The sequence below is a fragment of the Cavia porcellus genome, unplaced genomic scaffold (assembly GCF_034190915.1).
Source record: "Cavia porcellus strain 051 isolate PalLab524CR breed Dunkin Hartley unplaced genomic scaffold, mCavPor4.1 scaffold_16, whole genome shotgun sequence".
NCBI lineage: Eukaryota > Metazoa > Chordata > Mammalia > Rodentia > Caviidae > Cavia > Cavia porcellus.
Genome location: NW_026947499.1, coordinates 8509674 through 8525254, shown reverse-complemented (window position 1 = coordinate 8525254; position 15581 = coordinate 8509674). Strand labels below are relative to the sequence as shown.

Genomic DNA, 15581 nt, shown 5'->3' with positions numbered 1-15581 from the left:
AAGGTTGTGAGTTTGATCCTCAGTACCTAAAAACAAAAAACTTTTCTTCATTAAAAGAAAATTTTATAAAGAACAGCTAAAAAGCCATGCTACAGCCTGAGCTACAAAGCCTGAACTACATAGTGAGACTCTGTCTCAAAAAGACAAAACAAATAAATAAAGCCATGCTAACAATTTGAAATCTGAGGCTTTTTGTTTTTTTTTTTTTTTTTTTTTTGAGACGAGGTCTCGCTATGCAGGTCAGGCTGGCCTTGAGCTCACTTTGTAGCCCAGGCTGGTCTCAAACTCGCAACGATCCTCCTACCTCAGCCTCCAGTGAAATCTGAGTTTTTAAGTCTAAAAGCAAGATATTTTGAAAAGTATGCTGAATAGAAAATATAGTATCTATTTTTTTAAAGGAAAACCAAAGAAGTCTTCAAGTATGCTGTACCAAAGATGCCAACTGAAGCCCTCTGGATTCTACTTGAAATCTTATGCTAACTTTTAGCATATGGTAACATCTATTTTGTTTTTTATTTTTTTTTCCAGCTTTCCTGTGGGATTTTTTTTTATTTTTATTTTTTATTTTTATTTGGTAACATCTGTTTTATAGCCATTTTTATATTAACAGTCTCGAAGACTATCCAGTTATTTTTTTCTTGTTTTTTGGTTTTTGATACCTGGGATCAAACTCATAACCTTGTAATTGCTAGGCAGGCACTTGTACTGTTGAGCTATATCCCTGGCTCCCTGTCTAGTTACTATATTATTATTAAATCTAATAGGTTTTTGGTGGCAATCAAGAGATAATATTTTAATATATTATTAGAATGTGAGTACTAATTTTTTTATGAGTACTTATTTTAAACAAAAATTTTGACACAAGACAACTATACAACTTTAAATAGCCATGATGTATGCACCAAGTTTTATTATCTTTAAATTATACAAACAGAACAAGTATGCTATCCAAAATATTAAATTTTCTTGCATTTTACAAAAGAAAAAGAAACTGAAGTGAAATTGTAGGAATGCTAACCTTCAGATAAATGTTTCTTCAAAACAAGAGGTATTAGTTCCTAAAAGATTCCTCTAAAGTTAAAAAAAGATTAAGAAAAACATTAAGCTAATGGGTTACTACAACCACAAAAATACATGTTTTTAATGGACATATGTTTACTTTTAGAGATAGTAAACTTAGTCTGTCTCATAAAACTCAAAAGACACCAGTGATGTCTAATGAAGCACTACAGTAAAGCTTCTTTTCCATAGCAAAGCAACTTTAAAACCAAATCTAACTTTCTTTTCCAAGAAAACAAAGGATGACTAGTGGGAAAGGAACACACTGCAGAAGTCACTCAGAAGCAAAGAAACACATGACGGGCTTCGCTCACGGCTAGTGACATGGACTAAGACCCATCGGTGCCACACGGACTCACAGTATCAGCCGGTCCTCGCCTCCCTCCTGAATTACCTGGCCGATGGAGGCCGGGCTTTGTTGTTTCAGAAAGCACTGCTTCTTGCATTCCATCAGTCTTTCCAAATCACGCCACATCTTTGCTTGTTTCATGTTAGGGCCATGACTCTCTCGTACAGCTTTTTGCTTTTCCCGGAGTTTCTATCGTAAGAAAATACCAAGAATAATTAAATCTCAGTGACACGGATTTTCTTCTATTGCTATGAGTAAGAGAAACATGATGTGTTTTGTACATTCACTGAGTAATATAGTTCAGTAACCAGGTTTTCCTGTAATGTGTCAAAATTAAGATTATAAAAGTTAAATAAGTTTAAGATAGATGGAGGACAACTGAAGTGAAGACAGAACAATATAAAAAGGGAGGGAAGAAATTAAAGAAATCAAGAAAGCAGCATGGCATTAGGGGGAGAACGCAGATCTGGGAAGTTAAATGACTGGGTTTGCCACCAGCGGCTAAGCGAGGGACAGAAGCTCTCTGGACCTCGGTGGGGTTTGTTTTCTTTTTTTTTTTTTCCCCTTCAAATCTGTTTTATTTCAAATAGAAAAAAAAACCCTAAAAATTTCAAAACACATCAATCAGAGGGCAGTAACAGTACATACACTGCGCACTGGCACCCCCAAATCAGTCACCCAGAGCACAAGACATGTGCCTTGAATGGTCTGAACAAAACCAGCACAGATCTTTCTCTTCAGTGAACTCAGAGAAATTGGTAGTGCAACTACCTTAACGATATATATATATATATATATATATATATATATCGCACACACACACACATGCAAGTTGTTTCTTTCAGCCTGTCACACTAGTGAGACAACACGACATGCACATGTATGTCTGACTTCACTTAGGAGTATGCAGACCTCAGTGTTTTCAACTGCCAACGACAATAAAGGGGATGAGAAAGTATCTGTCTTACAAGGTTTTTTTTTTGTAGTACTGAGGCTTGAACCCAGGGCGCTGCACTGAGCTATAAGCCCAGCCTGCGTTTAGGTTCATCTGTCCATGTCCGCAGTGCGCAGTTATTGCCTGCACCGTGAGCAGCTGGTACCCGGACATAACACGTTTTAATTCTTTTTATGTCCCCTTCCCTTCCCTTCTCTCCCAGCTGCACATTTTCTCCCACTCTCCTTCCCATATTTTTATTTTTTATTTTGAGACAGGATCTTGTTAAGTTGCTAAACTGCCCAGGCTAGGCTTGAATTTGTGATCTTCCTGCCTGTCTCCCAGAGTGATGAGAGTGCACGCACAGGCCACCAGCCTAGGCTTATGTTTTCACATGACAGAAGATATGGAAATTCTTGATAAACTATCATGTGTTATGTATAATATTAATATTATTTAACGTTGTCTTCTACCTGGAAACAGCGCATGCTTTGTGAATATTCAGATAAACCAAATTATGCATTTATTCCTCAGGCAGAAGATCCAGTTATTTTAATAAAGGTCTAACATTTACAGCTAGGCATAGCGGCCCACAGCTGTAATCTCAGCACTCAGCAGGCTGAAGCAGGAGGATTGCAGGAGTTCAAGACCAGCTTGGAGGGGCTGGGGATTTAGCTCAGCGGCATAAGTGCCTGCCTTGGAAGCAGGCAGTCGTGAGTTCGATCCCCGGTACCGATAAAAAGGAAAAAGACAAAAAAAAAAAAAAAAAAAAAAAAAAGACCAGCTTGGATTACACAGTGAGATCCTAGCTCAAAAATAAACCCTCAAACAAACACAAACAACCTATACAGGTCCACCTACCAGAACCACCTTATCTCCTGAATCCAAACTACAAACACAAGTACAAAGCATTTCGATGAATTGCAGAAATATGCTCTGATTCAATCTTATGGAAAATGGAAGAAGGCTGACTAAGAGGAAGGGTTGGCATAAAGTCAAAGACAGTGAGAGACACGGTGGAAAGAGAAGGAGAGACAACAAGAGCAGATAAAGAGCCGGGAGTACAGCTCCGCGGCGCAGCGCCTGCCTGGCAAGTGCACGGTCCTAAGTTTGATTCAGGATACCAAAAAAAGAAGAAAGAAATTAAGTCAATTATAGATAATCATACCAAATCCTAAAGATCTACAAATCGCAAGTTAATATTCTGTACAAAGGACGCTCTGTCATTGGATTCAAATACACACTTTCAAACCTGAAAATTATAACTATTTTGAGTATGGCATGTCATCTTAAGAAGGAATTGGGCACATGAACTCACAGGTTTCCAGATAAATGTAGGAATAATTTCCTTTTTTTTTTACTTTTACTAACGTAATAGCCATTTATTCACAAATCACAAAGAAAAAATAGCTAAATATTTTTTATGGAACTGGCTGACTCTAAGTTTGGGATAGAAAACATATAGGATAAGCCTGGAGTATTTTGTCATATAAATAAAAGAAGTCATCAAAGTCTAAAAGCATGATTTCATAAAATGGATTTGAAAAAAAATAATAAAATAAAAAAATAGGGGAAAATAAAAGCATTATTTCTACAAGGTTAAGAAACTGACTTCTAGAGGCAAAGATGAGACAATCTGAGCTCTGACAGGAATAATTTATTGTAATACGGAGAAACTATCTGAAAGCCAGTAAATAAGCAATTCATCAGTTCTTTGCCTTTCTTGTATGAACTTCTTGGTAACTAGGTGATAAAGATAGGCTGGTTTTGTTTTTCTGTTTTTTGAGACAAGGCCTCATGATACAGCCTAGATTGGCCTCAAACTTACGATCTCTTGCTCCAGTCTCCCGAGGGCAGGAATTATAGAAGTGTGTCACCATGCCCAGTGGACTAGCTGCTCTTTATAGAATTACTTTAGCCAAGAAATGAAGAAGGCACATATTTAGAATGTCATCATTTTATCACCCCAAGTGAGTTGCAGATTTAGGAGACGATTATCAGCAGATGCCTAGATCACAAAGAGAAAGCCTCCTAACAGATCCCGACTATTAACCGTGAAGTATTACGGTCATACATCAAAAACATGCAACAAAGTCTCAGTCTCTACCTACCAGTTGAGAGTTTACAGACAAACATGTCAGCGGACACCACAGGGATGTGATCAGCACAGCTCAGAAGCTGTAAACCCTTTAGGACAAATGACTAGATTATTTTGCCTTCCAGTAAGTAAATTACAAGGAAAAATGATGGAGGAGTAATTTAAGAAAAGAAGGAAACAATGTATCAACAATAAGGATGTATGGACTTTTATCAGGTCCTAATCCAAACACATAACCTAGGACTGACTGTGAGGTCAGAGGTGAAGTCTGAACATGAGTTGACTTTGGGGACTACGCCATCATTCTTGGATCACTTTTGCTATACATGGTTACCTTCAAAAGAAGTCTACGACAGACACTGAAGTAGGACCAGGTAAAATAATCTGGAATATGTGATGTGAGACAATGTAAAACAAGTCCGGCATGAATTTAATCACTGAAGGTGAGTGATGGGCACATATGGATTCACTACATTGTTTTCTTTGCTTTTTATATATTTAAAATTTCTCCTAATAAAAAATAGTTTTGGGAGTGGGCACCACTGTGTGTGCCTATAATTCCAGTTACTCAAGCAGCCGAGGTGGGCGGTTTGTGACTTTGAGGCCTCTGTGGGCAATTTAGCAAGACACTGCCTTCACAGCATCTCTTTTTTAAGCTGGAGGGCCCACTCCCTTCTGTAGTGACCGCTCTGCTATATGATACACCACTTGTTATTCTGAAGGTCAGCTCTAGAATGTTACTTTGGACTTGTATGAACTAATTCAGTTTTTATATAAAAGCACAGATGCATGTATGTTTTAAAATAATTCAAATCAGAAAATGAAAATTAGGATGGAGAATCTTGCTGTCAACAACTTACTGAGTCAGGCCAATAGCTAAACTACAAACGTACTGTGTTTGAAACAAAGCCATATTTTTCACTTGCACTTTATTTACAGTGACATTAGACTCCCATATACGAAGAAAAACCATAGCTCAACTATCTATCCCTAAGTGTGATGCTACAAACTTCATAGTTCCATTAGAAAATCTAATAAAAAACACTTTTTTTTTTTTTTTGAAATAGGGTCTTGCTATGTAGTTCAGAGTGAGGCTCAGAGTTCAGACTCACTATGTAGCCCAGCTACGTGACCCTCCTGCCTCAGCCCCCTCAGGGCTGGCACTACAGGTGTATGCTATCATGCCCAGCCTCTAACTACCCTAAAGAAGAAACTTAGAGATTTATCACTAATAGCAATATATGGATTCTTACTAAGATCCTGATTGAAATAAACCATTAAAAATTATGAGACAAATGGTGAGGTTCCAGTACTGAAGGGACAGTTAAACAGCAAAAGTGGGGTTCGATGAGTGGCTGGCCTCAGCACTTAGGATGGCCTCAAGCTCACCTTGGCAATTTAATTTTCTTTTCCAGACAGGGTCTCACAGTGTCACTCAGGCTCACTCTGAACGCATTCCGTAGCCCCGGCTGGCCTCAGGCTTGCGACTACCCTGCCGCCTCAGCTTCCCGAATGTCCAGACCCCAGGCATGTGTCACCATGCCTGGCAGGCAATTTAAACTTTAGATTTCTCATGTTTTCCATTTCAGTTTAAATATGAAGAAGTGCTAAGGAGCTAGTTCAGAATCTCAAGACTTGGGACTGAGGCTGGGGTTGGCTGGTTATCTCGTCATCTTTTCTCTGAATTGCTGATAAACACAAGTTTTCCTCCTTTCTCAAGAACAACAGAGCTGGTGTCTTTAAAATCTTTTTTTTTTTTTTTTTTTTTGTTCCCAGGATCGAACTCATGACCTTGAGCTTGCCAGGCAGACACTTATGCCACTGAGCTAACTCCCTGCCCTGGTGTCTTTAAAATAATTGTCCCAGTGCGTCCATCACGTCATGAAGTCAGTGCTCAGCCAGTCTTGTAGTCCCCAGGCCAGAGGTCTTACCGGTCACGCCCTCTCCCACCTTTGCAGCTAAGCAGGAAGGGAGGGTCCTGGGTGTCCCCAGAAGTCTCCATGGTAAAGGCTCCGTGCCCACAGCAATTTAGGGCACAGGCACCGGTGCAGATGCTCACGCAAGTACTTGGGCCTGCCCCAGGACACCACCTCTCCTCCCCAACTCTGCCCTAGCTTGGGAAGTAAGCAGCTTGCTCTGCCCCGTCGGCTCCGTGCTGCCATGGTCCTGCACTCGCCAGAGGTCAAACAGCGGCACTGCCTGATGAGGGCTGGAGCCTCTGAACCACCATACAGTGAACCTTTCTAAGGTTATGGCTTCAGGTGTTCTGATACAGCAGCAGGAAACTCACATCACATCTGTTTCTGTGCTGGCATAGCAACAGAAAACTACAACGTAAAGTTTTCAATTATTATTTTTCAATTTAAGTTTGTTGGTATAATTCAGGCATATATAGTGACCACATTCATCACAGGGACTCTGTACCTTAAATGATAGACCTTGATTTGCCTTTTTCCCTCCCATGCCCTTTCCCACCTTTCAACCCCTCTTCCCCTCTTTATTTGCAAAGCTTTTCCCTTTTCTCATTTTTTCTTTTCCCTTCCTTTCTTTCCCTCTCCCGCTTTCAATTATTTATATTAAATGAATCAATATTGTAAGAGGGCTTAAACCCGTGCCTAAATCATAGTTAAAGCTTTATCTTTATTAAATAAAGAATAAATTTATTCATGTTTTGAAATCAGAGATACATGAGAATAGCCTTTATTTATTTATTTTGTCTTTTTCCTTTTTATCGGTACCAGGGATCGAACTCACGACTGCCTGCTTGCAAGGCAGGCACTTATGCCGCTGAGATAAATCCCCAGCCCCGGGAATAGTCTTTAACTTACAGCATAGAACTCTGCTGTTTAGAACAGCAGATTTCTTTCTAACCCACTGCAGGGCCGGGGCTGTGGCACAGGCAGAGCACCTGCCCGGCACACATGAGGCCCCTGGCTTGATTCCTAGTGCTGTCAAGGACTTTCCTCTTTTTTGTGGTTTTTCCCTTTGGTTCTGGAGATCAGAACCAAATGCATGCTAACCAAGTGCTCTGTCACTGAGCTACACTCACAGTCCCTAAATTTCTAAGAAATGATCATCTTCGAAAAGAAAAAACTGTATTATAACCTTTTAAAAAGAATGATAACAACATAACCATAAAATCCTGAATTAGACATATTTTAAAATAAAGAATTCTTACCTTTCCAAGGTTTTCTTGTTCTGCAATAATTTTGGTGTATTGTTCCCTAGGGAGTCAATAAAATGATTTAGTTTCAATTTATTTCAATTGATTTAATCATTAAACTAAATTATACATTAATATATCTAAGTATATTAGGCAATATATTTTAGGATACTGGAAATCAGAATGAAATCTACTATCAAATTCTTTTTGTCCTTTTCCATCTTTAGTCAGTGCTTCCAGTAAAGAATAATTTAGACAAAAAAGAGAAGTCAAAACACTGCATTGAAAATTAAAGAGAAGATGGGGATTTAGCTCAGCAGCATAAGTGCCTGCCTTGCAAGCAGGCATTCGTGAGTTCGATCCCTGGTACCAATAAAAACGAAAAAGACCAAAAAAAAAAAAAAAAAAAAAGTGCAGAGTGCATTTTTACTCAACTGTTCTTGTAGGAAAAAACAAAAAAACAAAACAAAAAAAAAAAAAAAAAAGAAAAAGAAATAAAATGTTAAGTACTATTTTGTTTTGTTTTGTTTTTTTCTTTTTTGAGACAAGGTCTCACTATGTAATGATCTGAAACTCACTGTGGAGCCCAGGCTGGCCTCAAAGTCAGTGATCCTCTGGCATCAACCTCCTGAGTGCTGGGATTACAGGCATGTGCTACTACACCCAGCTAAACATTTTATTTTATTTAGTTACTTGTTTTTGGTACTGGAAATCGAACCCAGTATCTTGTACTTTCCAGGCAGGCATTTATGCCTCTGAGTTATATCCCCAGTCCCAGCTAAACATTTTAAATAAGACCTAATTTTGCAATTCTACTTCAAGGAATTCATACAAAGAAATAATCCCTCACAATATAATAAATATTTAAGCAAACACTGTTCATCAATGTGAATAGCAAAAATCTGCAAACTAAATAAATGTCTAAAGATGGAGAGATGTTTAATTATGGTATATCCATTCAAAAGAATAATACAGAATTGTTTAAAAAATGAAGTAGATCTACAAATATAGAAGTGGAATTTTAGACTTGGGGGGGGTTACTGGGAATTTAACTCAGGACACCATGCGTGCACTGTGCCACTAAGCTAGATCCCTGGCCACTAGATACGTCATTAAAAGAAAGTTACATACATGGCTTAGTCTTACCTTTCTATATACATGTGTATGAACACACACACACACAATTTCCCATGCATTGCTAACAGGCATACGCAGAGATGTGCGGATGGGTATTAGCACACACACGGGGAAGAACAAGCTGTAGTGCACGCTGAGGGGTTAACTGTAGGCGTTCAATCTCAGGGTGCACTACTGTGTGTTTTTCTCTTTTTTTTTGTTTGTCTTTTTCTTTTTTATTGGTACCGGGGATCGAACTCACGACTGCCTGCTTGCAAGGCAGGCGCTTATTATGCCGCTGAGCTAAATTCCCAGCCCCTACTCTGTGTTTTTCTAAGGATTCCTTCTGTAAGCTAAAAATCCCTGTGAGTTTTAATGTAAAAATAAGAAACACATAACGTTGAATTTTGTTCTTTAAATAAAAGCATGTTTTCATAATGCACAAGACACAAGTGAGACTGAATGCTGGTGACAGGTAATGACCAAGTCTGAAGGATGAGGTCACAGGAATAAATGACAAAAAGTGTAAGAGAGATTTCAGACTTTCTACTTAAGTGTAAACACATTTTTTTTTTCCTCTGTAAAACTACACTGTAACAGTTAAGAATGATAAAAGGACAGAAAATTGGGAACTAAGAAAACAGTACAGGGAAAACACAGCAGTGTAGCACAGCGATCTCTCTGCTGACAACTCAGGCCCCCCCAGAGCGGAAGAGAGGGTAGAATCTGCACAGGGATGAAGAACAAACATGGTCCCGATGAATCTTCATTCTGTAGACGCTAAGTCAAACTTCTTGCCTTTCCACTTTTTCAAAGAAAAACAAGCAGGAGGGTGTAAACTAACTTATTACTCAAGAAGAATGCATGACTATAGCTCGGACACCTTGATGTAATACATTTATTATCCTAGGCCTGACAATTGTCCAAATGGAGCATTTTCATTTACATAAAAATCTCTTGTGAAAGCAACGAGAGCCAGGCATGGTGGTGCATAGTGGCATACATCTGTAATCCCAGCACTTGGGAGGCTGAGGCAGGAGGATAACTGTGAATTTGAGGCCAGCCTGGACTACAGTGAGTTCAAGGCCAGCCTGAACTATGCGGCAAGACCTTGTTTAAAAAACAAAACAAAATACAACACTACAACAGAAATCAAAGATCACAGCGCACTTGTTATTTTCCATATATGGTCTGTGTTTCAAATAAAAACCAGACAAAGGCCTCTGACCTCCAGAAGCTCATGCTAGATTAAAAAAAAAAAAAAAAAAAAAAAAGACAAAACACTGCTGCACACATTGTATTTCACTGTTCTCCTTATATTATAGATGATGAAGTGATTTGTTCAAGGTCAACAAACATTCAAGTTTATTCTAACCTGAAAAGTCCAGGTTAGAGCAAAGTTTTAGGTCTTTCTTTAGGACTCTGAACTATCCCTCTTTAAATAAACTTTAAAATTTGTAGATAATCTTTTATTTATTTACTTATTTATTTTAAATAATCTTTTAAAATCATGATAATTTCTTTTTTCTAGTGGTACTGGGGATTGAACCCAGGCTTTTGAGCTGAGCTGACCCTGTCCTTTTATGGTTTTTTATTTTGAAGCAGGGTCTTGCCAAGTTGCTAAATTGCCTAGGCGAGGCTTGGACTTGCCATCCTCCTGCATCAGCCTGTCTGAGTGCCAGGATTATTGGCATGTGCTACCCCAAACTAATTTCTGATATCTTTGGGTTTATGAGAAAAAACTGTAAGAGCTGAAAATGAGATACTAATAAAATATTGTTGATAATAATAATTTAAATATGTATCCATGAGTTTAATCAACTCCATTTTTACCCATAATTTCTTATCACGGCACAATATTTCTCCACAGAAAAACCCGGGAAAGGTAAAACTTCACAGTGACCTTTTCTTTTTAAGGTAGTGTCATGTTATGTAATTCAGGCTGGCCCTGCACTCACTGCAATTCCACTGCTTTGGTTTCCTAGGTGCTGGCATTACAGGTGTGTACCCACGATGGCTGTAATGATTTTTAAGTGACAACATCTTGCTGGAAAAAATGATCATAAAATAAATAGTTCAGGAGCAATTATTTCCTTCTTTACTTTTTAGACTGGTAATGTCAGAAGAAATTGAACTTAATTTCTATTTGTTTGTCTTTTTGAGACGCTTACTGTGTAGTTCAGGTAGGCCTCAAACTCGCAGCAATCCTCCTGCCTCCGCCTACCAACAGCTGGAATTGCGGAGGTGTGTCGCCACACCCAGCTGGAATTTAATTACTAAAATATTTTTTTTTCCATTTTCCTTTTTTTTTTTTTTTTTTTTTGAGAGGAACTTAATTTCTAAATTTTTTTTAGGCAGGGTCTTGCTATATAGGTCAGGATGGTCTTGAACTATGGCAATCCTCCTGCCTCCTCCAGAGGGCTGGGCTTATAGACTTGCACAGCCATGCCTGGCAAACTTTTTTATTTTTGAATAAGAAACTTAACTATTCTCACTTCTTAGCATTGACTATATATTTTTGTAAGAGCGAAGTTTATATGCTTTGAAAGAATCTAAGGACATTTTTAGTTTAATATGTGAGAGTATATATCAGAAAAAACATGGTTCCATTTATAGAATATTTTCAATCTGGCTTGCGTTGCAGTGAATTACATATTTCTTAAAGATTCAGACTCTGCAAGATGCCCTATTTCTCGGATTTCTTTTTCTACCATTATCAATACGCATGCCACCCTTAACCTCAAATGCAGTCTCCTGTATATACACATCTTATTCTTTCTTACTGGGTGGTGAAAGCAAAACATCTGAATTGTGAAGGACAAAGAAAGCTTATCTTATTCAATTATTGCATTTTATTTTATAGCTAGCAATATTTTTTTTCCAGTTCTGGAGGTTGAATCCAGGGTTTTCACACTGAGCTACATTCCCAGCCCTTTTTATTTTCAGATCTTTAGCAGCTGCTAAGATGCCCAGGGCTGGGTTTGAACCCACAATTCTTCTGCTTCAGGGTATCCAGAGTCCTGGAATTACAGGCATGTGTCACCACTAGCGAATTGATTATTTAATTTTTAAAGCTGGATTTGATTTATTACAGCATGCCACAAGCTAGGTTACAAAAAAAAATCCCCATATAAGGACTAGGCAGTATTTGCACACTCTCCTCTGTTGGAGGCCAGCACACTGCATTATCACATAGTTTCTAGCAAAAAATGCAGTCATCTCACTGCAGTTAGCACGGAGGGCTTTAAAGAGAGGCTGCTGCTAGAGTTTATAAAATTACACATATTCTGGGGAAGCAAGGGGTGAGCCTTAAGGTCCCGCAGCTGTAAGAGTTTGCTGAAGGTGATGAACAAGTTTGGGAAACACGCAGTGGTGATTACTGCACAGCATTTTAAATATGATTTGTGTCACTGAATTGAGTGCTGAAAATGGTTAAAGTGGAGAATTTTATGTTAAATATATTTCACCACATGTGACAACACAAGCAAGAATTAAAATTACATGTAATCCTACGTAGTAAGCAGGTTGGGATATCGAGAAGATGCTTAGTAAGGTTTAGTCCTGAAATATACTTTAGCATCTATTTAATACTCTAAATTTGCATAATCTTATTGTATTTACACTTCTATAGGTGAACACAGAAAGCAACTCAATATGAAAACAAAACCATTCCTTGCCTGATTGCCTTCCTTTTCTCCTGCTGATCAGAAGAGACATAGGCCTTCATCTCCTCGGTAGCTCGATGAAGCTGAACTTCCAGGTTCTACACGGAAAGATCGTTTTCAGGGAGGCCTCACCCAGGAAAAACTCAGACAGGCTCCGGGCCCACTCGCTCGGTCTCACCTTAATCATACAGTTTGCGTAGTGGTATTTACTCTCCTCTTGCAGACACTCCTCACGTAGTCCTCTAACTTCCTACAACATAAATTTTAAAGGGGGCAACATTACTGCAACAGTAAGACAGATGCAGAGAGGACGGCTCTAAACATACAACAGAAGAGCCGTCGGGAGTAACTTCCTCTCTTGCAGTTTTAAGCTATTTAGCAGAATAGGTTGAAATCTTTTTTCGAGACTATTCACACTGCTCTGTTACTCACTTATTACGTTCTACGCATGTCCAGGACTGCCCTAAGTGCTGGGGACACAGGGTAAACAAGGCAGATGGGTCTTAGCTCTTGCTCAAGTGCAGGAGACATGAGGCGGGCGTAAGCAAGGAATGACAGCATGAGGGTGACTCAGACGGGGCGAGGGCTAGGGAGAAAAGTCAGCGGTGGAACGTGATAGAGACAGGCAGGCCAGGCTGGAGGGAGAGCGGGAAATCTAGGGTGACCAGAGAAGTCCTCCAGGAGAGGTGCCCAGTACACTGAAAGCAGCAGATGAAAAGGAAAGAGGGAAAGAATGAAGGGCAGAGCATCCCAGGCAGAGGAAAGCTGAGCAAAGCCTGGAGGAGGGCATGAGCCTGGCCATCTGGAGCTCAGGAAGAGGCCCATGTGGCTGAGGCTCATGCACGAGGAGCACAGTCATGAACAGGAAGTTAATGAGGCAGGAAGGGCCCTGGCCATCAGAGTTTGGAGGCTGGGTTTATTTTATTGTGTTTTTTTTTTAGATTTTTAAATACAAAAGGAAGCAATGGAGGGTAGACTAAATTTGAAAGAAGTTTCTCTGATGGCTCTATGGAGAATAAACTGAGAAGACAAGAGAGGCAGCAGGAGAGAGGGTTACTTTGGGAGTTTAGACAAGGGATGATGGACTTTGGACTCTGGCAACAGTGATACAAGTGAGAAAATTCACTGTGCACACAGAAGGCTTAAAGACTTGATCTCAGAGCTTAGGAGACAGCTAGGAAATGACAAGAAAGATCTGGCTCTGGCGGAGTAAAAATGTGCAGTTTCTGCTAAACAGGCAGTGCTGGTTAACTGTTACAAAGCTCTTCTTACCTGTTCTAATTTGGACCGACTGCTCTCAAGGCCTGCTGCACAGCTATCATACTGGGATTTCTTTTCGTCACATTCCTGGGTTAGAGCCTAGTACGAAAGGGCAAACAACTGGATAAGTGAAAAACAGCGGGCTGAAATGCAGCTCGGAAACAGTGTGTGCCCTTGTCAGTCTTGTAACTGAACTCTAAGCTTCTTGGCGTACTTAAGAGTTATTTATACAACAATTGGACATTTGAGAATTATGACAGATGGAGGCGCTGATAAGAATGATAGCTGCCACGGACAGAGCTGTGTGCCAGTCTCTCTGTTAGGCTGGAGAAACAACAGTGAAGCAAATACCAACGGTTCTTCCCCTTAGTAACGCTCAGACGAGTAAACAGGCTGCTGAGAGCTATGTATGGGTGACACTAGGGACAAACGCAAGGTGTACAGGAGCACACGGGACTCTCATGGAGCTGAGTCAGCTTTGAGGTCAGTGGGGACAACTTCCCAGAGAAACTGAACCTAAACTGAGCATAAAGGGCTAGTAACAGCTGCTGAGGGAAAGTGAACAAGCAGAAGAGGGTACTTTCTAAAAAAGGAACAACTCAGAATGAAGGAAGGGAACAGGAACAACTAAGGATCGGACAACAGCGAAGTGTGCTGCAGAGCATCTGGGCAGTGGTGAGCCAGGGGAAGATTAGCTGGGGCCCGGCCAGGAGAACCTCACAGATGCTAGGGCGTTTGAACTGGGCCTGACACTAACCAAATCCTACCACAGGGCCATGAAGGAGGGGCTGCTACTGCTACATAATGCTTGGAGAACATTCAGGAAGGCCACATGCCTTGCCAAAGATTATACAGCTGGAAACGGAGGGGGCGGGGTTAGGGTTAGGGTTTAGGCTATTTTTCTAGTTTCAATGTTTATTCTAATATAATATTTTGAATGAGACACTTTGAAAATCTGCAAATACCTAGAAATATGATTGAGTATCTGCAACTACTTTTTTCTTCTGCAACTAAGTGACAAGGTAGAGCAAATATATTTTTAAATCCAGAGATAAAGTGGATTCTCAAGGAGGTAAGAGGCACTGCCAGGGCCAGAAACAAGGGCTGACACATGGTGGCTACTCACCGTGCAGCAGCGTCTTGGTGACAGTGAATATTAATATTCAGGCAGGCAGAAGAAAGGACTCAGGCCTATGCATGATGGGGAGCTACAACAGAAGACCTATGCCTTACTGCAGTAACCTACGCCACTTTCAACCTCACAACTAACCTGTGATCAGAGCTAGCGAGAGCCTGGGACGCCCTTCGTTTCACATCAGTGTCCTTGGAAACAGAAGCGAGCCTCTGGAAGAAGGCTGTGGTGTGCAAGGGCACCTGCACTGGGTGACCAGCACAGTGGGCTGCGGCGGGAGGGCTGGGGCTGTGTGTGTCGACCTGACTGATGGACACCGACAGCTCTCAGTGTCACTGTCACACACACCCTCAGTGGGATGAGGGGCAGCACATGCTGTGTACTTAGGAGGTTACTGGGTCTCTCAGTGAAAAGAAGATGCCACAGCTGCAAAAGCTTCTTTAACCTACGTGACCAGAGACATTAGCTCAAAATTATCTCCAATCTTAGAAAGGAGGAAAGAAAGAAGGGAAAAGGTTATATACATAAGACATATAACTATATTACTAATCTAATGTTAGTTCATCAAAAAGAATAGTTTGTGCTTTCAATGTTCAATTGTTTGATCATTTCTTTTATGCCTAAATTTTATAATCTGAACAACCACTTTGAAGATAACAATATGCAACATATTAACTTGTGTTGATTTTCTATTATTTGATTTGTTTTGAAATTTTGTATCATTGTTTTGTTTTAAAATGCCAATTAGAAAAAAAAGGAAATTATCTCTAATTTTGCAATATTTCTAAAGCACCTGGCAGGTAAC

General features: G+C 39.9%; 1 protein-coding gene across 6 annotated transcripts in view; it reads right to left on the bottom strand.

Moving 5' to 3' along the window:
- Positions 1-15581, bottom strand: part of Ift81 (intraflagellar transport 81) — a 123046-nt gene that overhangs the window by 45325 nt on the left and 62140 nt on the right. For all 6 annotated transcript variants that reach the window (XM_063225595.1, XM_063225594.1, XM_063225599.1 and 3 more), the window contains 5 exons: positions 13657-13743; positions 12563-12634; positions 12397-12482; positions 7619-7664; positions 1454-1597 (listed from right to left, as the gene is read on the bottom strand). In XM_063225595.1, coding sequence (XP_063081665.1) covers positions 1454-1597; positions 7619-7664; positions 12397-12482; positions 12563-12634; positions 13657-13743 — 435 coding nt within the window. The remainder of the gene's footprint in view (positions 1-1453; positions 1598-7618; positions 7665-12396; positions 12483-12562; positions 12635-13656; positions 13744-15581) is intronic.